At 56.1% G+C, this 13,833-nt stretch overlaps 1 protein-coding gene across 16 annotated transcripts; it reads right to left on the reverse strand.

Moving 5' to 3' along the window:
* Positions 1-466: 466 nt before the first annotated feature.
* grip1 (glutamate receptor interacting protein 1) lies at positions 467-13,232 on the reverse strand. 16 transcript variants are annotated; one of them, XM_061268684.1, is made up of 26 exons: positions 10,071-12,390; positions 7,720-7,800; positions 7,528-7,663; positions 7,321-7,466; positions 7,142-7,225; positions 6,987-7,062; positions 6,770-6,915; positions 6,557-6,704; positions 6,324-6,493; positions 6,081-6,218; positions 5,849-5,995; positions 5,510-5,696; positions 5,292-5,437; positions 5,145-5,225; positions 5,000-5,069; positions 4,783-4,928; positions 4,572-4,716; positions 4,356-4,495; positions 4,110-4,286; positions 3,879-4,032; positions 3,634-3,745; positions 3,491-3,523; positions 3,162-3,272; positions 2,980-3,096; positions 2,748-2,894; positions 467-2,675 (listed from the first exon to the last, which is right to left on the reverse strand). In XM_061268684.1, the coding sequence occupies exons 1-26, from the start codon at positions 10,201-10,203 to the stop codon at positions 2,385-2,387; spliced, it is 3,462 nt and encodes a 1,153-aa protein (XP_061124668.1). In that variant the 5' UTR covers positions 10,204-12,390; the 3' UTR covers positions 467-2,384. The 16 variants fall into 16 exon arrangements, with proteins under 16 accessions (XP_061124668.1, XP_061124669.1, XP_061124664.1 ...); XM_061268685.1 differs by lacking the exon at positions 10,071-12,390 and adding an exon at positions 12,861-13,230 and having other exon boundaries at positions 4,572-4,928; XM_061268680.1 differs by having other exon boundaries at positions 4,110-4,495; positions 10,071-12,391.
* Between the last annotated feature and the right edge of the window lie 601 nt (positions 13,233-13,833).

The raw sequence follows: 13,833 nt of genomic DNA on the forward strand, positions 1-13,833 counted from the left end.
GCGTTCTTTTACTTTTTTTTAACTTATATTTAATATATACAGCACTACATACAACTCAAGAAACAGCTCGTCCATTTGTTTTGGATTTCCGGAATTCATCAACGGGAGCCTTTCTCATCCTGACCAGCAGAGGGCGACACACGGTACACTTTTGCGATCTTATGGTCAAATTGAGGGAATCCAAAACGGAATATTCGCGTCGTTGTATTTTTGGTTCTCGCAATATATTCTTGTTTTGTTTTAGAATAAAAACGATACAATTAAACCGCTCTTTTACGTTTTTAACTTGTATTTAACGATATGATGTAAGTGTAGGATATATATATATATATATATATATAACATATATATCAATGTTAGGTTTATTATAAGATGGGCACCTTGACGCACGGGAAGAGCGAGAAGACTTGCGGCTTTGTCACGGACTCCCCTCCCCGACGTTGACACAATAAATTCCCAAATGTGATAAAGGCGTCATGAATAGTTGGGGTTTATTGTTGCTCAGTCGTCGTCCACACAAAGAAAGGTGGAGACAGCAGGACACACAGCAGGAACATCATGCTACCAAAGTATGAAATTTGTACAAAAATACTTTACAACATTGTCCGTGTTCCTGAAACAAAAGTCGTTGGTTCACTTATTTGTTGTTTGGTTGGTGAAGCTACATGGAAGCCAACTCTCTTTTTTCCAATGGCAGTGCAATGCGCGTGTGTGCACGCGCAAAAACCCGCAAGGTTGCGCACGCGTACAAACACAGTGTGTGTGCGTGTGTGTGTATGGCTTAATGGCACGCATTCCTGAAGCCACGCCCCAAAAGCCCCTCGGCTCCTTTCTATTGGTGGAAATGGTCAATTCTAACTCTTTTCTTCTTCTTGTTGATGAAGTTAGCTCAGCCGTGCTAGACTAGCCCTGTGTTAGCCTTGTGCTAAGTATCTTGTTAGCCACAAGCTAGCTGTGTGTGCTCTGTTTGCTAGCCACTAGTGGGCGCTGTGCTTCAAACAGCTGAATGGCTAACTCAAGTCAACTAGAAGGACCAATCGCACGCAAGCAAACGACATCCAATCACAACGCTTCAGAGCAGCATTTGTGTGTGTTTGTTTGGAGGCTTCTGAAAATGTCGACTTTCTAGAGAGGCAAGAGAGCTAGCAGCTAAATGTTGACGTCACGCACGTGTCACAGCATGTTTTCTAAAATGTCAAACCACAGTGACGACGAGGACTCGACCTTTGTTTTCGTTTTTTTTGGACATTGTGAGGTCCGGTCGTCACGGAAACAAACAAACAAACAAACAGAGAAAAGTGACATCAGTCAATCAAAACACACAATTAGCATAATTGATCACAGTTACTGGAGGAGGGGCGGGGTCATGCTCGTTGGCGTGAGTGAGTGTGGCCGGTCGGTCGGCGGCGAACCAATCAGAGTCAGGCGTCGTTATTGAGCCTATTGGCTGAGGGACGGTGAGGGGCGGGGTTAACAGGTTTTAGGGAAGCCGAGTTGGCCAAAGACGACAATACACACACACACGCTCACACACACTCACTCACACACACACACACAGTGTGGCCAGTCAACGTGTATATATATATATTTTTTTTACCAAAATGAAACTGCTCAGTGTCTGTCAGTGTCATCAGAATAATCACTATGTTTGTAATGCTATGTTGTTTTGTTTTTCCACGCTTTCCTCCATGGCACACAAGTCCAACTGCCATGTAGATGCCCCAAGTACTTTGGATCCATAGAAATCCGTTGGTCGTCTGTCTCCGTGGCGACGGCGTGCAGCCAACAGGTCGGAAATAGTGACCCCTCGTCAGTGTTTGTGCCGCTGCTGTGCTTCTGTTTCTGTTCCGCTTCCTGTCGCACCGATAGACCACCTCCTCCTCCGAGGTTGAGGGTGCACTTGGGTCAGGAACAATTGCGAGACCAGGAATGGCCTCGGTGTCAGTGGTGTGTTGAAGACCGCACTGGATTTCAATTTGCAGGGGTAAGGTTAGGATTGGGGACGGTAAAGTGGTCAGGGTTCAGACCCAGATGGGGATTTGAAGGGCTCGGGATCAGTAGTGAGATGAATAATAGGATTTCAAGTGGGATCAGGCTCAGTAGTGGTATCAAGGGTTGGAGGGAGACCCATAATGGGATCAGGATCAGTAGTGCGATGAGGACTGAGATTGGGATTGACATTTGGATCAGTAGGGGGCTCAGGACTTGGATCCAAATCAGGATTGGTATCGAGATTAAATCAGGAATGCGCTCCGAGTAGGATCAGGACCCGGATCAGGGTGGAGGACCAGGAAGTGTGCGAGCGTGTGTGCTTTCAGGCTGCCTCAGCAGGTCCAAGTTCAGAGGTCGTGTGTAGCACCGAGGGGGCGTGTTGCCTTCAGTCCCTATACAGAAGTGTTGGTGACTAGCCCCGCCCCCAGGCCGGCCCCCAGCCCGTCCCCAGGTTTCTTCCACTTGATTGGCGCGCCGTCCTCGCCCGCGTCCTCACGCGCTTCCTTTTGGTAAGCGGTGGGCTGAGGGGCGTGGCTATTGTCTGTGCCTTCCGTATGATTGGTCAGCGGGTTGGCAGAGGAGGCGGGGTTTCGGCTGATGACCAAATCCAAGCGGTTGGACGACTCGGCGATGAGCGGAACCACCAGGCAGCAGTCAAAGTCTCGAGTGCGCACGTGGTTGATCTGAACGCCAACAAGACACCAAAGAGTCCAAAAAGGTCCTACTGGGGGGGGACGAGACGCTGAGACGCTTACCTGGAGGAGGCGGTCGTACGCTTGCAGGCCTCCGCGCTCGGCCGGGCCGCCGCCGCGGATGTTGTTGACGTAAACGCCGCGATCGAGAACGCCGTCCGACACGCTGAAGCCAAAGTCCTCCAAGTCGGAAGACTTTTCCAGAGTCAGCTGCCAGGCGTCAACGAATGTCGATTTTCACAACGGTCGGATTCAACCAGACACTGTGAAACAGAAGTGCCGCGCGTTCGTTCACCTTGCGAAGCTCCACCGGCGTCTGATTGAGGATGTCGTTGACTTCCTGCCTCATCTTCTTCATGGCGAAGGCTCTGCGCTGGGGGTCGGAGGGCAAGGTGTTGGAGCGCGGGGTCACCTGGGGGCGTCGCAAGGAGTCAGGCGCGAGCGACATGGGCGCGGTCGCTCGGGGTGGGCGCTCACCTGGGGGCGGGTGTTGCTGCGTTCCTGGAAGCTGGCCTGGCGTCCCAGCGAGGTGCGCGAGGCGGGCGGCTCGTGGTTCAGGCTGAGGGTGGAGCCGGACATGATGGTGGCCTGGAGACGAGCCATGAATGCGCTACGTTTAGCGCGCTTTGGTAGCTCATCGCGTGCGTGCGTGCGTGGGCAAACTCGCCGCCATGCATTCGCACGCCCGACCGAATGTTATTTGGACGTTCGAAAAGACACAACTTGTTAGTGGGCACCCGCCAGAAGGCGGCAAGGAAAGAAAACGAGGATTAGTGGAGGTGAGGAAGAGCAACCAGCAATGATACCCTAGTGAGGAGCGCCGTCTCCTTTTCCGGTTCCTGGAAAACAATAAGTCCTCTTTTTTCCCAACCTCTAAAAAGCTGTTCATTGGTCAGAGGACCCACCCCATCTGGCAAGTGCTTAACGTGTGTGTTGTGTGTGTGTGTACCTCCAGTTCTCTGAGGATTCCGCTCTGTCCACACGTCTCCAGATCCTCCAGAGCCTGAGACCAGAAGTTCTCCTCCTGGTCCGGTTCTGTCCCATCATGTCCTACCGTGAACCTGCAGCGCCCCCCAATCCCCACAGGTCGTAGCTGTTAGCATACGCTTAGCTCCATGCTAACAGCTCCCATTGCTTTCAACGAGGAGAGCTAACATCTCGGTTAGCTCGCCGAGCTTGTCCGCTGCGGCTCACCCGCCGAGCGTGACGTGTTCCCAGTCGTCGTTGAGGCCCGACAGGTCCGGCAGCGGATTGGCTCTCCGGCGAGACGAAGCGGGCGATTGGCTGTTGCCCGTCTTGGCGTTGCGCCACTCGTGGAAGGTGAAGGGCGACGACTGGAAGGAAGGAGCTGAAAGCACGCGGGACGCGTCACGGCTAGACGGCGACGCGCTCGGCGCGGGCGACGCGCGAGGTCCAGACACGTACTCGGGCTGCCGAAGCCGCCGTCCACGTTGGACCCGTCCCAGGACTCCACGGCGCTGTCGACGGAGGGCAGCGTGCCGAACAACCTCTGAGCCGAAGGGGGCGGCGCCGTGAGAGGGGGCTCCTCTCCGCCCTCGCCGTCGTGGTTCTCCTGGCCCGGACACGATTTGGGACTGGACACTGCGCAGAGGCAAATGCAGGCTGAGGTTCGGCGACGCCCGCGACCGGTTTGGCGCAGCGAGGACGTACGTTCGCCGTGTTTCTTGATCTTGAGCGTGACGGTCTCCCCCGCCTGCTGGAGGAGGGTGATGGCCTCGCTCAGGGGTTTGCCCTTCAGGCTGCTGCTGTTGATGGCCAGGATGCGGTCGCCCACGTGGATGGCGCCCGTCCTGCCAGCGCACACGCGCCTCTTAGAGCACACGCGTGCGTCCAAGGCGACCTGAACCGGCGGAATCTTTTGCCCACCTCTCGGCCAGGCCTCCCTTGGTGAGCGAGGAGATGATGATAGGGTCGAAAGGCTCCTCGGTGCCGGAGATGGTGATGCCCAGGGGCCCTCCGTAGCGCTGCAGCTCCACCGTGTAGATGATGCTCCCCGACACCTCCTGCTCGTCTGCGAGGCGAGGCGTAGGGGTGGGCTGCCGCTTCGCTAACGGGCGACTCGCCGGCCGTCGCTTACCGGAGTTGTCCTCGTCTTTGCGTATCTTGAGCTTGACCAGCTCCTCGCACTGCCGCAGGATCTGCACGGCCTCCTCCATGGAGCAGGTCTCCACGCGGATGTTGTCGATGGCCAGCAGCTTGTCTCCCAGCTCCAGCGTGCCCGTCCTGCAAAAGACAAAGGTCGGAGTAGGGTCGCCCTTCCCGATCACGTGGGGACCGACCGGCCGGCGTGTCACCTGTGAGCCACGCTGCCCTTCTTGATGTCTGAGATGATGAGAGGGTCCCCCGCTTTCCTGTTGGACGGCGCTGCAACGCAACAAGAAGGTCAGCCGACGAGGTTCGGTGGTCCGCTCGGACGCGGCGGCGCTGGAAGCAACTCACAGCTGATGGTGATTCCCAGTTCCACTCCCGGTTTCTTGGGCAGCTTCACGTGGAAGGTTCCGGAGGACGGGATGACCGATTCTGCGGGACGCAAAGCCTTTGTCACCTCATACGGAGCGCGGAAGACGTGCGTGCGTGCGTGCATACCGGCCACGTCGAACTCAATCTCCAGTGTGAGTTGTGCGGTGATGGAGGAGTCTCTGAGCAGCTGATTGGTTTCTTCCAAAGTGGAGTCTTCTGTGGGAACTCCGTTGATGGACAAGATCCTGTCGCCGATCTGGAGGATGCCGCACCTGCGAGCGCGGACGGCAGGCGTGAGCCGCGTGTGGCGGTCGCCCGTGCGTGCGTGCGTGGAAAGCGCCAACCTCTCAGCGGGGCTGTCAGGGTCGATGTAAGCGATGAGCGGGGGCGAGGAGAGCGTCTCGGTGGCAAAGACGCCGCCCTGCAGCTGGAGGCCGAAGCCCATGACGCCGTCGCCCAGCAAGGTCACCTCGGTGGTCTCGGTGTGGACCACCTGGCCGGCCAGACCCACCGTGCTGGACGCCAGGGACACTGAGGGAGGGAGGGAGGGAGCACATCCGAAGGTGACGTCTGTGTCGTCATGGCAAAAAGACACCCGCGAGGCAAAAGCAAACGTCCCGAGCGGCGCCGCGTTAGCGCTCAGTGAGCAAACGTCTCTCCGCCGAGGCAAAGCGGTTCCTCACGGGAGCTCTTGAAGTCCTTCTTCTTCTGCTTCTTCCTCATGAGCGTGCCCCGCGGACTGGTGGGATACGCGTTCCTGGGAATGCTCATGTTGAGGGACGACAGACTGTACGCCGACATGGAGCCCGGCGAGAACGTGTGGCCCAGCGCTGCAAACACAGCCGAGCCAAGGTGAGCCGGCACGCACGCACGTTCACCGGCGGCGCAGGGAGAGCAAGCGAGCGGCGGACGTACACGCGTTGTTTGCATGGCGGTTGTGCGACCTGCCGCCCGATTGGTCAGGATGGTACGTGTTGTAGTGGTAAGGGGGGAGGATGGGTGCGGAGGTTCCCGTCTCCCAGGGGAGGGGGCGGGGAGAACGCTGCACCTTGACTGCACACATGCATGCACACACATGCACACACACACACGTGCGGGCCAGCGTTAAGGCGGGAGGAGGGAGGGAGCGAGCGAGCGGCACGGGTGCCCAGACGGCACCTTGCTGCGGCGCGTTGAGGGCCGGGCGGGCCTGGTGCTGCGGCAGGATCTCCAAGCGCACGTTGTGGCAGGAAGCCGAGAGCAGCTGCGTGGCCTCGGCCAGGGAGCAGAACTCCATGGATTTGCCGTCCACCGACAGGATGTGATCGCCCGCGTGGAGGGCGCCGCACCTGCGAGCACGCGCGCGGCGGGTCAACGTCCGCCCGGAATTCCGGCGGGCGCGTGAAGGTCACCTGTCGGCGATGCTGGCCGCTTTCACTTTGTCAATGACGATGACCTGCTTGCTGCAGAACATGGACGAGGACAGAGCCACGCCCAGGCTGGAGCCCGTCGCCTTGGCAACCTCCACCAGCAGAGGACCCGACGCCGAAGACACCGAGTCTAAACGCGGACGGCTGAAGGTTAGGTGTGTGTGTGCGCACGTGCTGGCGTGCGTGGGCGCTGACCCATGACGGAGACGTCGTACTCCAGCAGCATGGTGGCTTCCTGTCCGCTCTGCTTCAGAACGCTCATGGCTTCCGCCAGCGTGTTGCCGTGGAGACGGATGCCGTCAACGCTCAGCAGACGGTCGCCAGGTTTGATGCTGCCCTCCCTACACACACCAACAGGTAGGTGCTGCCAAAATGGCCACGGCGGCGCCGGCGGCGGGCGGTTCAAACTCACCTGTCGGCTGGCCCTCCCGAGCGCACGGTTGCTATGACGATGGGTCGACACTTGTTCCTGTCTTCACAGGCTCCACCTACATGACGCACGGTCCTGTCACTAATTGGACCACGCACGCACAAACGCACGCTCGACGCCGCCCCCCCCCAACTCGCCTCTGATGACGAATCCAAAGCTGTTCCCTTCCTTGTGCAGCGTCACCTCCACCGTCTTGAAGATGACACCCGAACCCTGCACGGCTGCGAGGTGACACGTCAAAGTCACGTGAAGGTCGGGCCGAGGAGACGCACGGACGGACGGACGGACGGACGAGAGGCGGCCGGCGCCGACGTACAGACGGGCGGCAGCTCGTATTCCACCTCCAGCAGCACGCGCTCGCCCACGTTCTTCAGCAGGCTGATGATCTCGTCGTGGCGGAACTTGGCCAAGTTGATGCCGTTGACGGAGCGGATGTAGTCGCCCACGTTCAGCTGGTCGCTCCTGAGCAGGTCGGGCGAGTTTACTACGTGGAGCGGCTGGACGGACCGGGGCGCCTTCCTACCTGGCGGCGATCCCTCCCTGCCTCAGGTTGGACACCCGCGGCTTTCCGTCCTTGTCGATGCCGCCCGACACGGTCAGCCCCAGCGTGGTGCCCTCCTTCTTCATCAGCTCCACCAGCGTGCAGCCCCGGAACTCATCTGGGGACGCCAAACGTCACGTGACGGCGGCGGCGGGGGCCGAGCGTGAGCCTTACCCGGGATGCTCTGCCTCCTGACGGCCAGCGCGCCGTCCGACGGACGCGAGCCCGCCGACTGTTTGGTGTACGGACCTTCATCTGCGAGCACAACGAACAAACACGTGACCAAGACGACGAAGGAAGGAAGGAAGGAAGGAAGGAAGGAAGGAAGGAAGGAAGGAAGGAAGGAAGGAAGGAAGGAAGGAAGGAAGGAAGGAAGGAAGGAAGGAAGGAAGGAAGGAAGGAAGGAAGGAAGGAAGGAAGGAAGGAAGGCTGAAAAGTCGGAGAAGAATTCCCGAAGATGATGGATCGGGAGCTAGCTTCCCACCAATCCCACAACACACACAAAGTGCACGTGATGACACCAGCATTAGTCTTCTTGACATCATGAATTTTACATATCTCTCTCGCTCACCCTCTCTCTCTCTCTCTCGCTCTCTCTCACACGCGCACAGGAACGCTCTCCCTCCCCCCCCCCCCCCCTCACAGGATTGTCAATCAGTGATCAATTTCCAGTCATCTCAGTCATTCGCCGCGCACTACCTTTATTCACCCTGCGCAGGATCTGACATCGGCATTTGAACGACACGGCGATCATGATGAAGCCCCCAGCTCGCCGTCGCCAGTCGCGCAGCCGGCCGGCGCCATGCACACGAAACCGCCGCCGCTGCCGCAACCCTCTCGTCTCCTCTCCTCCTAATCCTCCCGATGCGCCTCTTCCTCTCGCTTTTCCGTCCTTCGGCCGCCGCCAGCCCAGCCGAGCGCCTCTTTACGCAGACGCCATCACGTAGATGAGGAAGACGAGGGAGGAAGAGGGAGAGGGGAGGGGGAGGGCGCTGCAGATGTGGAGCGCCGCCATGAAATGAGGAGGGAGGCGGAGGCTGAGCTGATGGCGCCATGACGATGAAGAGGGAGGGGGAGGATGCCCGTCATTGGGGAATGGAGCAAGTGCACAAACATCTAAACTAAAAGCGCGCCGGCCCTTTAAATGACCTGACGGCCGCCGCAAAGGAAGCCGGCCGGCCGGGCGTACCTCGGCCACGTTCGCTCAACGTCAACACTTCTTTTCGTTTCAATTCCTCCCCTCAAATCAACCTTCACACACACCTCACAGTATGCCATGCCCGCTTTACACACTTCATGATGATGATGTCATCACCAGGGGGAAAGCTGCGCCACGGACGCAACGCTGCCACGCCATTGGCTGCGGGAAAGGGGCGTGGCCTAGGCCCACATGTAGGTCAGTGTTCCAGATGCACATTATGTGGGATTAATTTCACTCTGTGCATGCGTGTCGAATGACGTGATTATTATTATTACTTTTTTGTTTTTTTTACAGATTACAGAGTTTCCCAACAACATTGGTGAGTGTCACCACTGGGCGCTTGCCGGTCGAGCTAATGCTAATACGGGGGCTGCCCAAAGGTCACACGTCGGGGATTTTTGTGCGGTAGGCCCGCAAAATATTCATCCTCCATCACACACACCAAACAAGTTGACATGTCAGCGTACACGCGTGTAATGAGAAATGCCCGCTACGGCTGTTACCACGGCAACAAGCTGATGAATAATTGAAGGGAATGAGCGACCCTGCAAGTACAAAGAGCAATTTTTAGACATGCGAGATACACACACACACACACACACACACACACACACAGGCAAGCTTTCTAAATGGCTGAGTTGAAGTGTTTCAAGTGAAGCCCAAAAAAGAAAACAAGTACAATCGGAACTTGTCAACGAAATGACCCAGCTGAAGTGTTTTGAGCGAGAATGCAGACCAGTGGCAACATGTCGGACACTTAGTGGTTACCGGCGCTAATAGCGGGGCGCAAACAGGAAGCGGACCGACCCACACCGCGCCGCTCGCAGAGCCTGCGTACTGCAAACAAGTCCTTGCTTCTAAAAAGTTCTTGAGTGCCCGCCAGCCCTTTTGCGCGAACACTTAACCCGCTTTGGCAGCCAGTCAGTGTGTCGAAGTTGTGCGTTTTGCAATTCCTGTGATGCAGCAAGGCTTGTCATTACCCACAAAGCTTCTGGCGGGACTCACCTGCGTGCTCTTCAATTATGCGCACACACGCGTTGTGTACACATGTCAACAGTGTGTGTGTGTGTGTGTGTGTGTGTGTGTGTGTGTGTGTGTGTGTGTGTGTGAGAGAGACAAATGTTGTGGTGTCCCCTGTGAGGTGTGTTTGTGATGAATTTTTGCCTGCTTCTGTGAATGTGTGAGATGTGTGCATGTGACGTGTGTGTGTGTGTGTGTGTGGTCTGAGCGTGCATTCACGTGTGTATGTCTGTGACGTGTGTTTGTGAGCCGACTATTTCTTTGTCAATCTGTGTGTGCGTCTGAGCGCAGGTGTGCCACTCACGTAGCAGGCGCGCGTGGTACTTGCTGGTGTAGAAGTAGACGTCGTCGTATCCTTCCTGGTAGTCGTCGTCGGCGCGGTACCTCCTCCTGCGCCTCCTTTGGAGCAGGCGCAGGAGAGCCAGGAAGCGCTCCATCCTCACCCGGGGGCTAACGCACGCACGCACGCACGCACGGGGCTATCACACGGCTAGTGGCGAGCGTCGCAAACGGCAAGCATCATCCCGCACAAAGAAAGTCAGCTCAGCACGCACACGCACACACACACCTTTGGACGGCACACGCACTCTTTGTAGCTTCGCCTCCTCTGCAGCTTCCTCGTGTCCTGCTTCAGCCAATCACAGCGCTCGCTGCGTACACACACACACACACACACACTCGGAGTGTGTGTGTGTGATTGTGCACTTGAAGAGTCAGCAGTCATGACTTTTCTTCTCTCCTTCCTTCCTTGCATCCTCCCCTCATTTATCCCTCCATCCTTTGCACCATTCATTCCTCTTTTTATGACACACACACACACACACTCGCTCGCTCACACACACGCATACTCGATTCCGCCGAGGGGGAGGGGCGGGGCGGTCTCCATTCAGTCAAGGAATGACAGATTTCCCCAAAGGGCAGGAGGAAGCAAGCCAAGGCCGGTACGGCACGCATAAGAACTACGCTTCCCACAACGCAATCGGGCCGCTTCAATGAATCAAAGAGTCGCCGATGTCATGGAAATTGAAGGCGGAAACGCTCATGCCTGTTGCCATGTTGCCTTTGGACAAAAGTAGTGCAGCGGAACATGGGCTACCACCGTAAAGCCTGCCTGGTACAAGCTGCTCGGCTGTAGTCCATCAGAATCAAGCGCGTTGCGGGGGGGGGGGACAACGCCGCCACGTGCGAGGCGGCATGCGAGCCGGGCTGAACCGATGGCGCCCTCTTGTGGTCGCGAGCGACCGGTGAAAAGATGGCAACAAATGACACAAAGCGAAGACGGGTGTCGTTTCCCTGAAATCCTCTTTGTGCCTTCCGAGCGGAGAAAGGAGAGCGAGAGCTGCGAAAAATGACAAAAAGTGGCCTCGTTTGCATGGCGCTCATTTGCATATGGCTGGCGGGCCCGCCCGGCGCTCGGCCGCCATTGGCTGCCTGGCTGAGCGCGCGTCTAATCGCATTCTCCACACACGCCGGCTTATCCTGCCGCTCCCCCGCACGGGCGCTCTCAGATCACGCCGGCGTGCGAGCGTGCGTCAAGATCATCGATATTGTCCTCACGTTTGTCGTCAGCGTGACGGCTGACCGAAAGGGGCGGGAGAGCGCCGTCAGCCGAGACGTGCGTCGGGGCGCACGTGGTGCCTGCTTCGTGCAAGTCTGACCTTCGTTGCGCGCCGCCGAAAGAAAACGGCCGAATCCGATGTCGTCGAGAATGTGCACGTTTGTGTTTGCCGCAGTATGGCGCCCACTACTGCCGAGGAGGTCTTACTCAATTGTTTTTTTGCATTAAGCATCAGTGATGGCTGGCGTTCATAAATTCCACAAGAACAAATTGGCAGAACGCTGAGAGGAAGTTTGGCGCGACATCTCGATGAAAGCGGAAACGCCAAAAAGCTGCGCCCTCACACACCCGTTGATGCATCGTGTGTGTGTGTGTGCCCACGCTGGGGGAATTCAAGCAGAAAATGACATGATGTTAGTTTGATGCCAGCAGCTCGGCCGGCGCTCCACCTGGATGCTGCCTAGGGCTGACGGCCTGACTGACTGACTGACTGACTGTGTGTGTGCCAGTGTAACAAATTGAGGAGAAAAGTTGCACAACAAATGTTGTCCTGTTTGACCGTCATTCTTCACACACGTCAGCACTTTTGATTGTTAGCCGTGATGATGATGACGCACTTTCTTGTGTCGCACGCCAAAAAAACACACAGGTTAGCTTGACTAATCCAGAGGACGAGGATGAGCAGTTGTGACATCAGCACCTCTTAAAAGGATGCCGTGCATGCACGTAGGCCAAAAGTGTTGCATGATGTCACGTTGTCTCAAAAGAAACGACGACCCTTGAATGTAACATTTCAAAGATTGTTCGTACTTCAGAAGGCCATGCAAACATCAGAACTCAGTCGTGCGTGGACGTCAAGTGCAGTCATACTACAATACGTATGTGGTTGTCAATCAAATGTTTCCAAGTAGAGTCACGCAGTAGTAGTGGAACTGTCGCGTTAATATTTGAGCGGGCACAAATCTTTTCCTTTCTAGTAATTCTCTCTTTTGTCTATTTTTAGCCATTCCTACTGGAGTGTTATTTTCAAACACAGAAGATGATAAAAATAAATCAGAATCATCAGTGATGTGTATGGAAATAAATGTGCAAATGATTATCAATCACTACCGATTTAAGGGGGGGGGGGAGGGGGCGTCTGGGAGGGGGGCGTCTTTCCGGCGCCGCAGACCGCGCTCCTGCCCGGGCCACGCTGGAGGCCAACAGCCGGGCAGGTCAGCAGGTGGGCGGGCCTCCTAGCTAAGCTAACCTGCTAGCTTTACCTGCTGACTCCACCTACGGCAACGTCACGTCACATACCTGAGGCCACGTCACGTTACGTCACGTCAAGATCTGCCGGTGCGCCACACGGGAATGCGCACACGCACGCACGCACGCTCAGCGTCAACTTTCACGCGCGCGGCACCAGAAACCGGCAAATTCACGCGCACTAGAAGACGCACGCTCTCGCGAGCACGCACGCATGCACGCAGCGAGTGAGCGAGCGAGCGAGGAGACGTTGTCGGTTCGGCGGCGGCGGTGCCGCTGGCTCCCTACCTCCTTCTTGGTCCGCTTGCAGGCAGGCCGGGATGTTCTTTTTCCATCCGGGCATGATGCACCTCAGGGTGGATAGGGAGTCCAGGGCGGCCCGCTAGCAGACACACAGCTCCAGCAGCGGCAACAGCATGTTAGCTTTAGTTAGCTTTAGCTTCATGGAGGAGATCCACCTCCGCGTCCACTTCCTCTTCTCCGTCGCCCCTTCTTCGGCACGCGAGACCCCCCACCCCCTGCTCTCTCTCTCTCTCTCTCTCTCTCTCTCCCTCCCTCTCTCTCTCCCTCTCTCTCTTTGTAAATGTCGCTCGACCCCCACCCCCTCTTAAATGGAGTCGCTCAGGGTGGTCTCGGGGTGAGGGGAGTGCTGGCTGACGTAAGGCGATGACGTCACGAAGTAGCCCGGCAGGCAGGAAAAATGACAATAGTTTGCGCATGCGCATTGAAGCGTGGGCACCTGTATACAATTTAGGTCATATGGACGATAGTTATTTTTTTTCTGATCCGGAAGATGCAATTAAAGCCAAATTCATATTTTCAATGCTGACCTCATTCTTCCTTCATTTACAAGTGATTATGTCATGTTCTGTAACTTTGTGTAGTATTATACCACTAAAGTTAGGGACTTTGAGACTTCAATTTAAATCACTGAAGATGATTAGCGTTCATTCATGTGATGTTTGCTCATCTTTCAGTTGAAGGTGTGTGTGTGCGTGTGTGTGTGTGTCAAAGTATATAGACGCACATCTTTGTCTTGACTCGCCTCTGAGGAATTCCCTTCCTTTCATTAGTTGGCGTCAAATTTAACATACGTTTTCGGTCCGTCTGCTTTTTGTGATCAAAGCAATGAACTTTGACCTTTTGCTACACACCTCCTCATCTTTCCAATACAAATACCCCGAAAATATGAAACCTGTAATTTGCCACGCAGGCTTAAAGATGAACAGAAATGTTCTATAATTAGACCCTAAATCATTCT

Source organism: Syngnathus typhle, linkage group LG21 (genome assembly GCF_033458585.1).
Source record: "Syngnathus typhle isolate RoL2023-S1 ecotype Sweden linkage group LG21, RoL_Styp_1.0, whole genome shotgun sequence".
Lineage (NCBI taxonomy): Eukaryota > Metazoa > Chordata > Actinopteri > Syngnathiformes > Syngnathidae > Syngnathus > Syngnathus typhle.